The sequence below is a fragment of the Tetrahymena thermophila genome, assembly GCF_000189635.1.
Source record: "Tetrahymena thermophila SB210 genomic scaffold scf_8254565, whole genome shotgun sequence".
Taxonomy (NCBI): domain Eukaryota; phylum Ciliophora; class Oligohymenophorea; order Hymenostomatida; family Tetrahymenidae; genus Tetrahymena; species Tetrahymena thermophila.
Window position 1 is genome coordinate 514,556 of NW_002476336.1, and position 13,550 is coordinate 528,105.

The 13,550-nt window shown below is 21.9% G+C and overlaps 5 protein-coding genes across 5 annotated transcripts; 1 reads left to right on the forward strand and 4 right to left on the reverse strand. All coding sequences in view use genetic code 6, as the record gives it.

Annotated features, from left to right (window-relative positions):
- Positions 1-532: 532 nt before the first annotated feature.
- TTHERM_00471980 (hypothetical protein) lies at positions 533-6,308 on the reverse strand (the record flags this gene model as incomplete). The annotated part of the gene is made up of 4 exons (XM_001033082.1): positions 533-2,629; positions 2,697-5,157; positions 5,210-5,719; positions 6,064-6,308. 4 exons carry the CDS (start codon positions 6,306-6,308, stop codon positions 533-535), a joined length of 5,313 nt encoding a protein of 1,770 aa, XP_001033082.1.
- Positions 6,309-6,919: 611 nt separating this feature from the next.
- TTHERM_00471990 (rRNA processing protein) lies at positions 6,920-7,647 on the forward strand (the record flags this gene model as incomplete). The annotated part of the gene is made up of 3 exons (XM_001033083.2): positions 6,920-7,061; positions 7,124-7,260; positions 7,315-7,647. Exons 1-3 carry the CDS (start codon positions 7,019-7,021, stop codon positions 7,645-7,647), a joined length of 513 nt encoding a protein of 170 aa, XP_001033083.2. The 5' UTR covers positions 6,920-7,018.
- A 662-nt stretch (positions 7,648-8,309) lies between these two features.
- On the reverse strand, positions 8,310-10,340 carry TTHERM_00472000 (hypothetical protein; the record flags this gene model as incomplete). Its single annotated transcript, XM_001033084.3, has 5 exons — positions 8,310-8,908; positions 8,960-9,486; positions 9,544-9,821; positions 9,913-10,124; positions 10,181-10,340. The coding sequence occupies 5 exons, from the start codon at positions 10,338-10,340 to the stop codon at positions 8,310-8,312; spliced, it is 1,776 nt and encodes a 591-aa protein (XP_001033084.2).
- A 1,065-nt stretch (positions 10,341-11,405) lies between these two features.
- On the reverse strand, positions 11,406-11,705 carry TTHERM_00472009 (transmembrane protein, putative; the record flags this gene model as incomplete). The annotated part of the gene is made up of 1 exon (XM_001470639.1): positions 11,406-11,705. The coding sequence occupies one exon, from the start codon at positions 11,703-11,705 to the stop codon at positions 11,406-11,408; it is 300 nt and encodes a 99-aa protein (XP_001470689.1).
- A 630-nt stretch (positions 11,706-12,335) lies between these two features.
- Positions 12,336-12,623, reverse strand: TTHERM_00472010 (transmembrane protein, putative; the record flags this gene model as incomplete). Its single annotated transcript, XM_001033085.2, has 1 exon — positions 12,336-12,623. The coding sequence occupies one exon, from the start codon at positions 12,621-12,623 to the stop codon at positions 12,336-12,338; it is 288 nt and encodes a 95-aa protein (XP_001033085.2).
- Positions 12,624-13,550: the final 927 nt, after the last annotated feature.

Below are 13,550 nucleotides of genomic sequence, written 5' to 3' on the forward strand. Positions count from 1 at the left end.
TAGATATCTGAAGGTAATGAACAACAAATAAGTGTTAATACCCTTATTATTTATAAGTATATAAATTTGGATATTGATATTAATTTCAATTTTATTAAAAATTTGACTAAGTATTTATTAGCCTTTAGTTTTATAAACAATTAATAAATGTAAAATTCTATCTAAATTAAATACCCCACCAATAAAAAATTTTTAATTAAATATTTATCAATTTACTAAGGTATCATTCAAAGACTTACAATTATTTGAGTAAATTAAATCAAATTAAAAATAATTCGTTCTAGTAAAACAAGTTTACTTTACAAATAAAATAAACCAAATAATATGAAATGGATTGAGATAAAAATTATATTTTTAACAATAAATAAAACAGTCCTACACATTTTTTATAATTTTTATCAAATAATTTTTGTTTGATAATTAAATGCATATTATAAACTGATTTAAATTCATTAGAATATAAATTTGATTTATTTAATTTTATAAAATAATTTGATCATTTTATTTTTTTTACTTCTTTAAAATATAAATCTCATAAAATATATTTATTTTGATATTGCAAATTTTAATTTAAGGCATTAATATAATTTGCTTGCTACGAAGAAGTATCAGAGTTCAGCAAATCATCTTAGTTTTCAAAAAATCCACTATCATCTCTCTTCATAATTTCTTCTAGAGTTAATTAAACTTTCACAGGCTCTTCATATTCATTATCGTTTAAATCAAGAGTATTAGAAGCTCTGTTGTTTGCATGATTTTAGTTACTTAAATCCAAAGTCATTCTAAGAACTTAATTGTCATCTTCTTCTTATTCTTCGTTATAGTTGTCTTATACATATCTATCATCATTTATATTATGGTTTTATGGTTTTCTTGCATATTACTACTAATTAGGATTTTGATGTTAATACTATTATCCATTTTATTACATTTATTTTCCTTAACTTTGATTGAGTTATGGTATCGTACCATTTTGATTTTATGGCAGTTTAACCTTAACTTTGCTATTTAATAATACTTTTGGTAAATTAGAATTTTAATTAATTTACTTTGGATTTGACATATTTTACAAATTATCGTTTCTCAAAAAATTACTTTCTGACTTAACCTTTGACAACTAATTTTTTTCATATTAATCTTATTAATAATTTTAATACTGTTAATTTTATGGATAGTTGCTAAAATTTTATTAAATGTTACTACCATTATTATAATTAGGCTGTTAACTATTTGTATGATCATTATTTTAATGAGGATTTTATTATCTTGTATTTTACTTCTAATTTTATTGATAGTAATTTTTGTTTAAAGTAACTTCTGATTACTGCTTTTGCAAAGGATGAGTTTCGTATACTACGTTATAATCCTCTTGTTAAAAGTTATTATTTTAACTTAAATGACTATCATTTATATTATGAGGAAGAATTCGAGAATTATTTTTATTGTCTTTTTTTATTATCGATTGACTATTTGATTTATTTCCAGGATACACATGCTTATCAATTTCTTAGTGAGGGTATCCAGAATCGGTTTCTGAGTCAGTTTCGTTGCGATATGTATTACTATAATTCTAATTATTCCTTAATGATCCATTATTATTAATATTTTTAGGTTATATTTTGGAATCTTGGTATTTTGGTTAAGAATTGGATATCTATTATTTTTGTTCATATTCTCTATTATATTAATTTTACTACTAATTATTATTCGAATTGTTTTATTTTTCCTATCTTGGTTGTTTTTGATAGCTTTAAGGCTAATACTCTTAATTATTTTATGGATTTCTATGTGGTTAACTTGATGGACCTTTAGGAGATTTGTAAAAGTTATTTTGTTGAAAGGGTTATTATTGTAGATCATCTTCCTCAGTCTCACTTTCTTGTTAATTATAATTTTGTTAATGATTATTATTTATCATTTTCTTTGGTTGATAAGTCATTTAATTATAGTGATCTTTATTTGGTTATCTCTGAGCTGTAGAGGATTGATTATATTAGGGATTTTGCCTATTTTCTTAATTTGTATTTTGATTGTAATTTATTTCCTAATTTATATTATTCTAAGGTTGCTTTGTTTTACTATCATAATAATTATCATATGGAGGTTATTCTTCTTATGTTGATTAAAATATTTATTAAATTTACTCCATATCAGTGCGAATAGTTTTTGACTAGCTATAAGGATGGGATTTGTTGCTATTTTATTCTTAATCTCTCTTAGGTAATTTAGATTTTTTAGTTTTTTAATCATACTAATCTTCTTCTGACTCCTCCTAATTATAAGGTTATATTGGTTAACCATTTCTTGTTTGACTATTTTTCTACACTTTGTCTTAGTTGCTTTTTCGTGATTGACGTTCATGACTATAGCTCGTATTCTTTTAACTTTTTCTCTATACCTAAGGTTAGCGATTTCTATAACTATCTCTTAAATCATCATCAGAAATATTTTAATTTTCTTCATAATATATTGATGAATTAGGTGAATGGTCTTCACTTGAATTATCACTTCTCTAATAATTTTACTTTCTACCAGGAGTTTTTTTTCTTTTTTTATTTTTAGAAGAAGCACGTGAATTATTTAAACTTCTCTTCAATGCTATTTCTTTCTATGATTAAGGAGGAGAGTCCTTTTTTAAATAAAATTTATATTATTTTCAATATTTAAAATGAATAAATAAGAAGATAAAAACTTACCACAATAAATATATTTGTTCCATCACCCTCTTGAGGCTGATTTTATCTTGAATAAGATATGTTTTATTAAGTCTACTTTGTATTTGTAATAGAGCTTTATATATTTTAAACTTTGGTAGGAGGCTAATTATAGGTTGAGTAACTTTGTTTTTCCGTTTAGTAAGGTTACTAAGGTGCTATATCATTAATAGGTTATGTTTAGCAATTTACTTTTTAGTTTTCTTTTTAATAATAGTAATCTTTTTGTCCATAATTATTATAGTTATTATTAAAGCTTCTATTTGGTTCCAAGCCATGCTAATATACTGTAGTTGTAGTGGTTATTTTTTCAGTTTGGTTTTCATTTCTTTAAATAGGAGGAGGTGTAATACTTCTATGCTCATTATTGTACTAATTTTTATAGCTTTAGTTTATGTTTGTATAGCTTTAATTTAAAATTTAGCTAGTTGAAGGGGTGTTGATATTTTCCCTTTGAGTATATGATTGATTTATAATGTTTGAAGGTGTAGGATTTCGCCTTTCAGTTCTCGATTCGTTAAGTTTAATGTCAATAATTTTTTCAAAGTTTTATGGATTTTAAGCTTATTTGTTTAGAATTGGCTATTTAGGTTAATTTTGTTAGTTGCTATATTCAGGATAGGTTTAAGTATAACTCATTTAAATGCTATTTTGTTTGCTACTATGATTACTAAATATAGGTTATCTTTGGCTGCGAGGAGTTGTAGAAGTTTAATAATTATTTATATTATCTGGATTTCTTGGTGTTAAACTCTAAGGTTAAACAGCCTTTTCTCTTTGATCTGGTAAGTGAAAAGGGATCATCTTTTAAGGGTAGTCTCTCTGTTCTTAGAATTAATTAATATTACTATTATTAGGAAGATAGTTTTAAGAGAACTAAGGTGAATATGTTGTCTGATTATTAGAATAATTTAGAGGTTATTCCATCTAAGAATGTGGTGATCTAGGAGCTTAAGTATAGTTATTGTAGTTTTAAGATTATTTATTGTAATTTTAAGGTTAATTGTTCAAATTTTAAGGTTAGTAAAATGGCTGTTAGTTGGGATTTTCATTGTAATTTTATTACTGATTATTTTAATAAGGAGTGTTATAATTTTGTTATGGTTGTAGGCGAGATCTTTTGACAGTATCGTATTCATTGTTATTTTTATCTTATATAATATTATTTTAATTTGAATAATAGTTTTTATTCTCAATTTAATAAGTAGTAAATTGAGATGGAGGTTATTGTTATTCCTAATTAGTTGTATAATATTTTTATTGGTAGGGAGTGTACTAACCATTCTGTGGGGACAAGTCTTGCTAGTAAGTGATGAAACTATTATTTGTAGTCTAATTATTATTATTATTGTTGGTATTTCTATATGAGGGAGTGTTACTTCTATTTTAATTATTATAAAAGGAATTTTCAGTTTTGTTAATATTTGTATGAGAAGTATTTAAATAACTTTAATTTGCTGAATTTAAGTTATTTTTAGATTTTTTCTTTCTCTCACTCAATTCTTTTTCATATTCTCTTAATCTCACTCCTTTGATATTCTTAGACTACTCTTAATCTTCTTCAGACTCACTACTTGTATCGTATTTCTCTGAATCTGTATTTTAAGGAATTTCTACCTTTTTAACTTTGATTTTCAGCTTCTGGGTGGTGGGATAAAAATTATTTTAGTTGCTTTTGAGATTACTGTTTTAATCTCTCTCATAATCTTAATTACTACCTGCTCTTAAAGGTTTTTCTTGTAAAATCTATGAAGAATTATAATCAACTCTATTTATATAAGATTGATTTTAATAATAATCTGTCTGTTAAACTTAAGATGGCTATTTATTTTCAAAATATGGTTATTGATTTTTTGGTGCTGCTGGAATTCTATTAGAAGGATCATAATTGTAGATTTGGCTATTATAATTTGGATTATTTGGTAGAGTGTTATCAATAATCCTTTCGTTAATTTCAATTGTTTTCTTAATTATTGGAGCAGGTTCAGTGTATTCATAGCTAGGTTTTAGTTGTGATTCAAACTTTTGTGAATTATAATTAGAAGTAGTGTTTAATAAAAGCGATTTAGAAGTTTTATCTTCTAAAACTTCTGCATTAACCTTCTATATTTAAATGTATTCTTATTATTATTGAGGCTTTTCTTCCTATTTTTCAGTTGATGCTGCTTTTTAGAAAAGGTTAGAAAAAGGAGAGGTATTCCCACTTGCAATTTGATTATTTAAAGGACTCTATCCATTTTTTCTAGAGCTAATAGCACTCAATTGTTAATCTGTAGTTATAAGATCTTTAATATTAATTTTTGTTTATAATTCATTTTATCTAGTATCTACTAAAGGCTTGAATGTTTATCGGTTTGGGGCTTTTATTTCGCTTATAGTTATATCTTTTTTAAATGGATCTAAGGTTATTAGGTTAGACTCATTTACATTTAATTGAGATTACCTAAAAATTATACAAAAAATGTTTTTAATTTGTTCAATAAATATCAATTTACATTAAATATGGCTTGCTATTAATTAATGAAGCTGCTTATTCTAGCTATTTATCAGCAAATTTATCATATTTTTCATCTATAAAAAACGAGTGCTGCTTTGAAAACCTATTTTTATCTTCGTGCGAAAAAGGATAATCATGCTTCATATTTAATCTTAAATGCTACTCTTCTTTTGTTTTATTTTTCATAATGTTTTTAATTAGTAGATTCTCGTCTGACTTTTCAGCAACATTTAAATTTTAAGATGAAACCATTGCAGTTAAATTTGGTAAACTATTAATATAAGAGTTGTTTTCATAATCAATATTTTGCAATAACGCATCAACACAGAAATCTGTAGTTTTTCTAACTATATCTATTTTTTCTTCTCTTTGAACCTTGTTTCTTTATCTGTAAGATCTTCTATCTATATCCCTCATGCTTTAAACTAAAAGATGAGATCTATTAGGTGATACACTCCTAATGGTACTTCTATTTTCTACATCTTCAAAAGAAACTTGGTTTCTCAAACTTTAGTAAAATTAGTGAATAATTAAAACTACGAAAGTAAAAGTGTTGATTATAAAAAAATATAATAATTTTATTATCACTTCACCAAAAAATATCAATATTATCTTTTTAAAGTATTTGTAATAGTTTAACAAAAATTTTTGTTTAGAGCGTTTGTTTGATTTTGTAAAAAAATTCTTTTATAGTAGATATGTTAAAAAGAGAAAAAAATTAAAAGACTTAAAGATATTTTAGAGTATTTATTTAAACTTAAATTTATTTTTAAAGCTAAAGGTATAAAATTAATTTCCTTTTCCTCAAAACAGTCAGTCTTTATTTGCATTAATCTAAAAAAATGTTTTTACTTTGAAGATTTATTTCTATTTACTCTAGATTGAGATACATCTAATTAATTTCTTCTTGAAATATTCATTTCATTTTTGTCTACTGGTTAAAACATTAACTGATGTGGCTAAGCTTATTTTTTCCTCTAATAAACACTAGTACTCAGTATTGAGTTGTCTAAATCTTAATTTTAAATCTTAGACTTTTGCTAGTTGAAGTTGTTTGCATCTCTTCTATACTTATTATTTGACTATTCGTTTCCCATTTTTTAAAAACTATGATTTTTTTAATAATTTTTAACGGGTTTTCAATTATTTAGAAATTATTAAAAGTTTGATTTGTTTAAAAAATATCCTAAATCATAGTAAATAAGTAAACAAATCATCTAATCTCTTTTATGAATAAAAATTGTAAATTTTTTTGAAAAATAGTAGCAAAAATTACAAGAAATCTTTTTAAATTTGGTATTTGCTTGCAAATAATCCAATAAATCATTTCTCAATTTTATATAAAGTAAACTATATAGCCACAATTTGACACTTATGAGCATTATTATTTAAATTAATATTTTTCTGATAATCAATCATTTATTTCTTTATCATCAAATACCATAATAATTTCCATTTACTGATATTATTTTCTACTACAAATCTTTATTTTGAATTATTTCATCAAATTAGTTAGCTAGATAAAAAATTTAATTATTTTTTATTTTAATATAAATTTATAAACATTTTATTTACATATCATTAAAATAAATGATATTTCTTGACAATAAATTCTTATAATTAATTATAAACATTTCTTTTTCTACTTGCTATTTCTTCTAAATATTAAAGTAGGAATGGGATGAATAAATTCTTGAAATACACCACAAAGTTTAATAAATATAAATTTGTATAATTTATTCCAAAAATTAATTTAGTCTAAATCACATAAAATATAAGCATATTAAAATAGAATTTAAATATAAAAATGGTGAATATTAATGATGTCCTCAGAAAGAGAAAGCAATAAAGTATAGAAAGCTAGATTTGTTTTAAATCCAAAATTGCTCATGCATATTTTTAATTATTATAGAGAGGCATTAGATGATGAATAAAATCAGTAAAGTAAAGAGATCCTTTAAAGACTAATAAAAGTATATTTAATAGGAATAAAATGAAAAGCTAAAGAAAGATAAGCTTGCCGATAAAAAAATGGACTTTTATAATTCAGTAATTTTAACTATTTAAAATATTTTTCTTATTTCCTGTTTTAAAATAAAAAAGTTATTCAAAGATGATCCTAATTAAGGAGAAGATAAGTAGGAAGAAAATAAATAAGAATAAAAAAATTAAAAGGTGAAAAAGGGAATTTAAAAAGATGGCAAAAAACCATACAAAAGGGAAAAGTTTAACAGATAAGAGTTTAAGAAATAGATTTAAGAATAAAAAATGAAAAAATAAGAAGAAATTGAAAACTAAAAGAAAGAAAAAGAGTAATAAAGAAAGAAGATCAAAAAAATATTTACTGAAAGAACTAAAACTGGATAACCTGTAATGAAAAACTATATAAATTATTTAGTTGATAAGCTTGAAAAAGAAAAGAAGCAAAATTAATGAAAAATGCAAGATAAAATTGATTTTAAAACGTTCATAAAACATTAACTTATTTTTATATTTGCGTGTTCAAAAAATATTTATGTAATCTTAATAGAATTTAAAATATTAACAATACAATTTAGAAATCATAAAATTTTACTACTATAATAATTTATCTATTTATATTGTAATTTAACATTTTAAATAATTTATTTTTTAGATTTAATATTATTTATAAAATATTTTCAATTGAGAACTAGTAATTTTAATTATCTTTATTTAATTTTTACTAACAATATTTAAAATTTTAATTTTCTTTATTTCACATTTAGAATTTAAGGTAATTATATCTTTAAATAAATTTAAAAATATTTGAAAACTGAGATAAATATTAATCAGTTTTTACATTTAATTTCATCTAAAATTAAAAAATAATTTTATTGTTTTGTTATCATTTGAAGCTATTTATTTATATATATTGATAACTTAATTTTTAGAAAGTATAGCTATGTTTATTAAATTTAAATCAAATAAAACTTTGCTGCTATAAACCACAAATTTCACTATTAATAATATCTTATTTTAACCAAACTTAGTAGTAAACAAAATAATTAATTTTATTAAAAGATTTAATTTTTTTTTTAATTTTACTATATGTTGGACTTACTATCTTAATATATTTTTCATACATTTTCTTCTTTTTACTGTTATTTTTAATTTTCTTATATTTCTGAATCTATCTACTCATTTTATTCTTCAGCGTTTTCATTAACTGTTTACTAATTAAGCTAATCTTAAGTACTTTTTTCATCTATATTTAGAAGCTTATCTTAATTTGTTTCTATCGATTAGTTTTTATTTGATTCACTTAGGGCTTATTCATTTGTACTGATGGAATAATTTTAATTACTATTATTTTCTAATAACTCATATTATTAATCAGATTATTAAGTATTTTATTCAATTTGTTCTAATTAGTTCAAAATTTTCTCATTTTGAGATACTTCTTCTTCTTCTTATTCGTGTTAATTAATAGAACTTTTTTATTTATCTTCAGTTTAAATCTCTTCGTTTTCTGCTTATTTTAGGTTATTTTCTTTACTTTCTTTTTAACTGCTATTTGATGAAGCTATTTCTTATTAACGCTCTTCTCCTTTATTTAAATTTTCTTGTTGCTGATCCTAATTATTTTATATTGCTTGGTCCTCTTCCTAAATATCATCTTCTTAATTAGATTGTTTTTCTTTTTATTTTTATTCTATTTGCTTTTCATTCTAATAATCTATTTTAGTTATTTTAAAAGTTAAATATATTTATTATTAGCGAATTTTACTTAATAGGCATTATACATCAGGGCGATTCAAAAGATTATGAAGTGAATTCAAGAAAATATCAGATAAATAATCGTTCACAGAGGAATAATGCTCAATCATTTCATTATAACTATCTATTAGTTTTTAAACATTTTCAATATTGAATTTATACTTAATTTCTTCTTCATATTTATAAACTTTCTATGTTAATTGCTCTATAACTTATTTTTTTGAGTCCCATTAGTTACCAAAATTCATATAGGAATTACTCCATATCTTAATTCTCTAAAACTTTTAAATCTTCTTTAAAATTTGCTGAATGACTTGTTCTGGCTCTGTTATTTAGAATGTTTGTTCATAAAAAGGAGGTTAACCATTTTATTTGTTAAAGTTTTTCCATTTAAATGAAAGCTTTGTAGGTTCATCTTTTCTTCTTTTTATTTCAACTAAACTCTATAAATCACTCCAAAATATTAGTTTAAGAATTTTTTTTTCTGCATCTTCTGCATCAAATACTAAAAAGTGAGCATCCGTAATACCTATAATCCTGTATTATAAAAGCAATATTAACCAATATATATAAATTCTAATTAAAATTATTAACCTGACATGCAGTTTTTGGAAAAAGTTATCTTCAAATTAAACACATGGTACTCTATTTAGTGCTGAAAATTGCTTAATATCTTCATATTTATAATTCTACCCAATATAAAACTTGCCTATCTTTTACAGATAAATGGCATCTGTTTTATACTTAATTAATTCTTTTACAAATTCTATTATTGATTATACTATCTACACAAATGTGATTTAACTATACCATGGATGTCCCAGTATGTCCTGCAAAAAATCTCTACCATCACACAAGCAAGGGCTGAAAAACTTTTAGTAAATGGAAATAGGTTCTTTAAAATGTTGAATACATGTTTCAATAGTTTAAACTGTTAAATATATTTTAAAGTATTAAAATTACTGGTGTCTTGCAATATATTCTAGTTCCTTTTTATGGGTAGTACTTTTGGTTAACATTAATCTCAAAATAAATGATTTCTTGACTTATAATAGAAGAACCAAAATCAAATTAGTTAGTCATTAATCCAACTATAACTGATAGACTTGAAGATGTATGTTCTAAATCTACCTTTACATTCATACTATTAGAGAGTTCAAGTAGCATACTTATATCTAATTATTTTAAAATTTTTCAATAAGTAGTTCTCTGAAAAAATTTGATTTTTTACCATTTTTAAATCTTCTTCTCTAATCTTCGAAAGAAAAGAATTCATCAATAATAGAATCTAAAGTAACATTATCTTCTTCATTTTCATCCTTTACTTCTGTTTTATCATTCTTTTACTGTTTGCTATTATCTACAACAGACTATGACTTTTCAGGCTTCATTTTTCTTCACAAAATAATAATTAATAATAATAAAATTTCTATTAGTACCAAAAATTTTGATAATATATTATAGATACTTTTCTTATATGTTTTGAAAGATTTATAGTCATTTATAGTTAATTGCAAAAAAATAAAGCTGATTAAACATTATAATAACTTTTAACACTGATCTCATAAAAAAATCAAAAATTATAAAGATTATAAAATAATAATATAAAATTTATAAGCTCTATTAGATTTCTAATTTATCATTTTAAAGTAAAAAATATTTTTTTACCATTTTATAAAAATTTTCTAAAAAATATAATTTTAAATAATAATTAAGTGTAAAATTGATTTTTAATTTATTTTTCTATTAATAAAATATTTTTTTAATTTGTAGTTTTATCTTTGAAAATTAAAAAAAATAATTTATTTAATTTAGAATTTAATAAAATATTTAACAATTTAATAAACTTTTTCTAAACAAACTAAAAAATAAAAAAGATTAAGAAAAACATAAAAATTCTATTTTTATTTTAAAATAGATTTGATGGTTTTAAATTTAACTAATTTATTTTACTTTAAATTAATTCCAATATATAAATTAAGTGCAGTCTATATGAATTTATTAACTTATATATAAAATATCATATATACTTCATTTAGAAGCCAAAAATAAAAAAAATGAAAAAATTAGTAAATAATTTTGCATAAAAAAATAGAAAAATTATTAAATGAACTCATTTTTTGATCTTTGGTGAATTTTCCAAAGATTTCTGCGTGAAAAAGTACAAGAAAATTCAAATTTAATTTATTTAATGAATGTAATATTTTTTAAGGTAATGGATACATACTAAATAAATATATTATTATACTATTAAATGGATATTAATTAGACTAAATATGGGTTTTTTAAGGATAAGATTGAGAGAGTTATTATTTATATTTTATTCTATTATTAAGAATGATTTTTTAATTTTTAAAGAACTTTTTCATTTTATCTATCTTAAGATATTATAATAAATAAGGTAGTTAACTAAGGCAAATTATTTAGTTTATTTTTCATGAGCTGTACTCTTAGCTTCATCTTCTAGCTAACTTTCTGACTATGGGGAAAAGAGCTCCAGTCAAACAAAGACGAAGAGGCTAGGTAGTCTTGTGAGCTACATATGCAATTAAGAAGTCAGAACCATATTCAAAGCTCTTTGTTGATATTCCTTTACTTTCAAGCATTTCTTGAATATATCCTTTATTTTATTTTACCAAATAATAGCAAGTTCCAAGGGAAGAAAAAGATATGGCAAAATAAGTAGCAGTACCAGCTAAGCCATAAGACTTAATTTACTCTTTGGATTTAGACATAAGTTGAATAGCAGCTCTCATTATAATTGATGTTGGTATAATTTTTTTTATTGTTATTAATTAACCTTTTTTCCTATTTTTTATTTAATTATTATTAAAATAGATCAAATCAATTCAAATTTATCCTCATTAGGAAGTTTCTCCATAAATTTTCCTTGCAAATTCTAGGGAAATCTTATTAAGTCATCCACCCAAGGATAAAAATTAAAAATTTTAATTCTGGAAATGAGTTTTCAGATAAAAAAATAAAACAATGATGAGTCATAAATTTCCTTTTGCATCAAAACATTAAAACACATATCTTACTATACACTTTTCGTATTATTTTACTAAATGACTTAAATTACATTTGTTAAAGTTGAAAGAAAATATTTCTAAATTGTGATCATGTAACTTTTGGTAATACTTGACTTTGTTAATTAAATGGTCAATTATACAAATATATAAATATTTTTAAATTACATTAAATTTTGATGACATATCATTATTTTTGATTTATAATTGTATTTCCATATTTATTTATATCATTTAAAAGTAAGGAATATGCAGTAAATTGATAGCTAGTATATTTTTTAATTTATCAGAATTTAATAAATTATCAGTTAATAAGGACAGTATACATAATTCTCATAATTCATTAATATACCTCTTTCACAATATCATTTTTTTAACAATAGGAGTTAAGGCAGCTGTTGCACCTATTCTTAAAGGAATTGTTGTTTTATGTGCTAGATAAGCTATTAGTATGTCAGAGGAATTTAGCATTTTTTCATTATGAAGTCCTATTTTATTCAAGTAATATGTTAGTGTCTCTTTATTTTATTTCACCATATAGTAGCTTGACCCAAACGAAAGTGCTGAAAATCCGAAATATAAAGCCAGTCCAGTTTTTCCATATTTCGATTTAAACTAAACAAATTTCTAAATTATTTTATTCATTTTAAAATGGAGTTTCTAATATATAATATTTACTTTTTTGATAAAAGATTTAATTTTTAACAAGAGATCACTTTTCCTTAATTAAATATTTGTAATTTTCCAGAATTTTCAAGAAATAGTACTTTCTCGATGGATATTAAGCTTTTCTATTTCTATTTTAATTTTTCACTGTTATTAACTAACATTACAATGTTTATCTCTTTACAAGATAACAATTTTGACTGAATAAATAAGGTCAAAAATAATTTTATTAATTTAGGTAATTAATTATTATTTTTTCTGTGTAAATTAATCTTTCTAATTAAATATTATTTAATCTCATAACAAACATCAGTAAATAAATATTTATAAATAGTTTAATTTAAAAAAAATTTTTTTCCATTCATGATTTAAAATATTTTTGAATGAAAAATTATACTTTCAAAAACAAAAAGATTTTTTTAATTTATTTATTTTATACAAAATTTAAATTTAATACTAAATATTTAAAATAAATATATTACTTTTTTTAAGAAAGTCTTATAATTAATCATACTACTGCCAAATGATTTAATTGTATTTGTTTTTTCATAATTACATTACTATTCTAAATAAGTTAAGTTTAATTGAAAATAAATATATTAGATAATAAAATCATTATATCATTAAATTATTTTAGTAAAAATTTTGAATTTATTTTTATTAAAAAGAATAAGTAAAATTAATCAAATATTACATATTCTAATTATTTTACTGGACTTATCTAATTTTTTTTTGGAATTAAAATTAATAAAACAAAATAAAAATAATGGAAAAATTAGTATAAATAAAAATTTTCATTTTTACAATAAATTTTATTAATATATTGAAGCAAAAATAATATTTATTAAACTTAAATTATTATTTTAAAGATATTTAAAAAAAAAAAATGGGGTTGGGGTTGGGGTT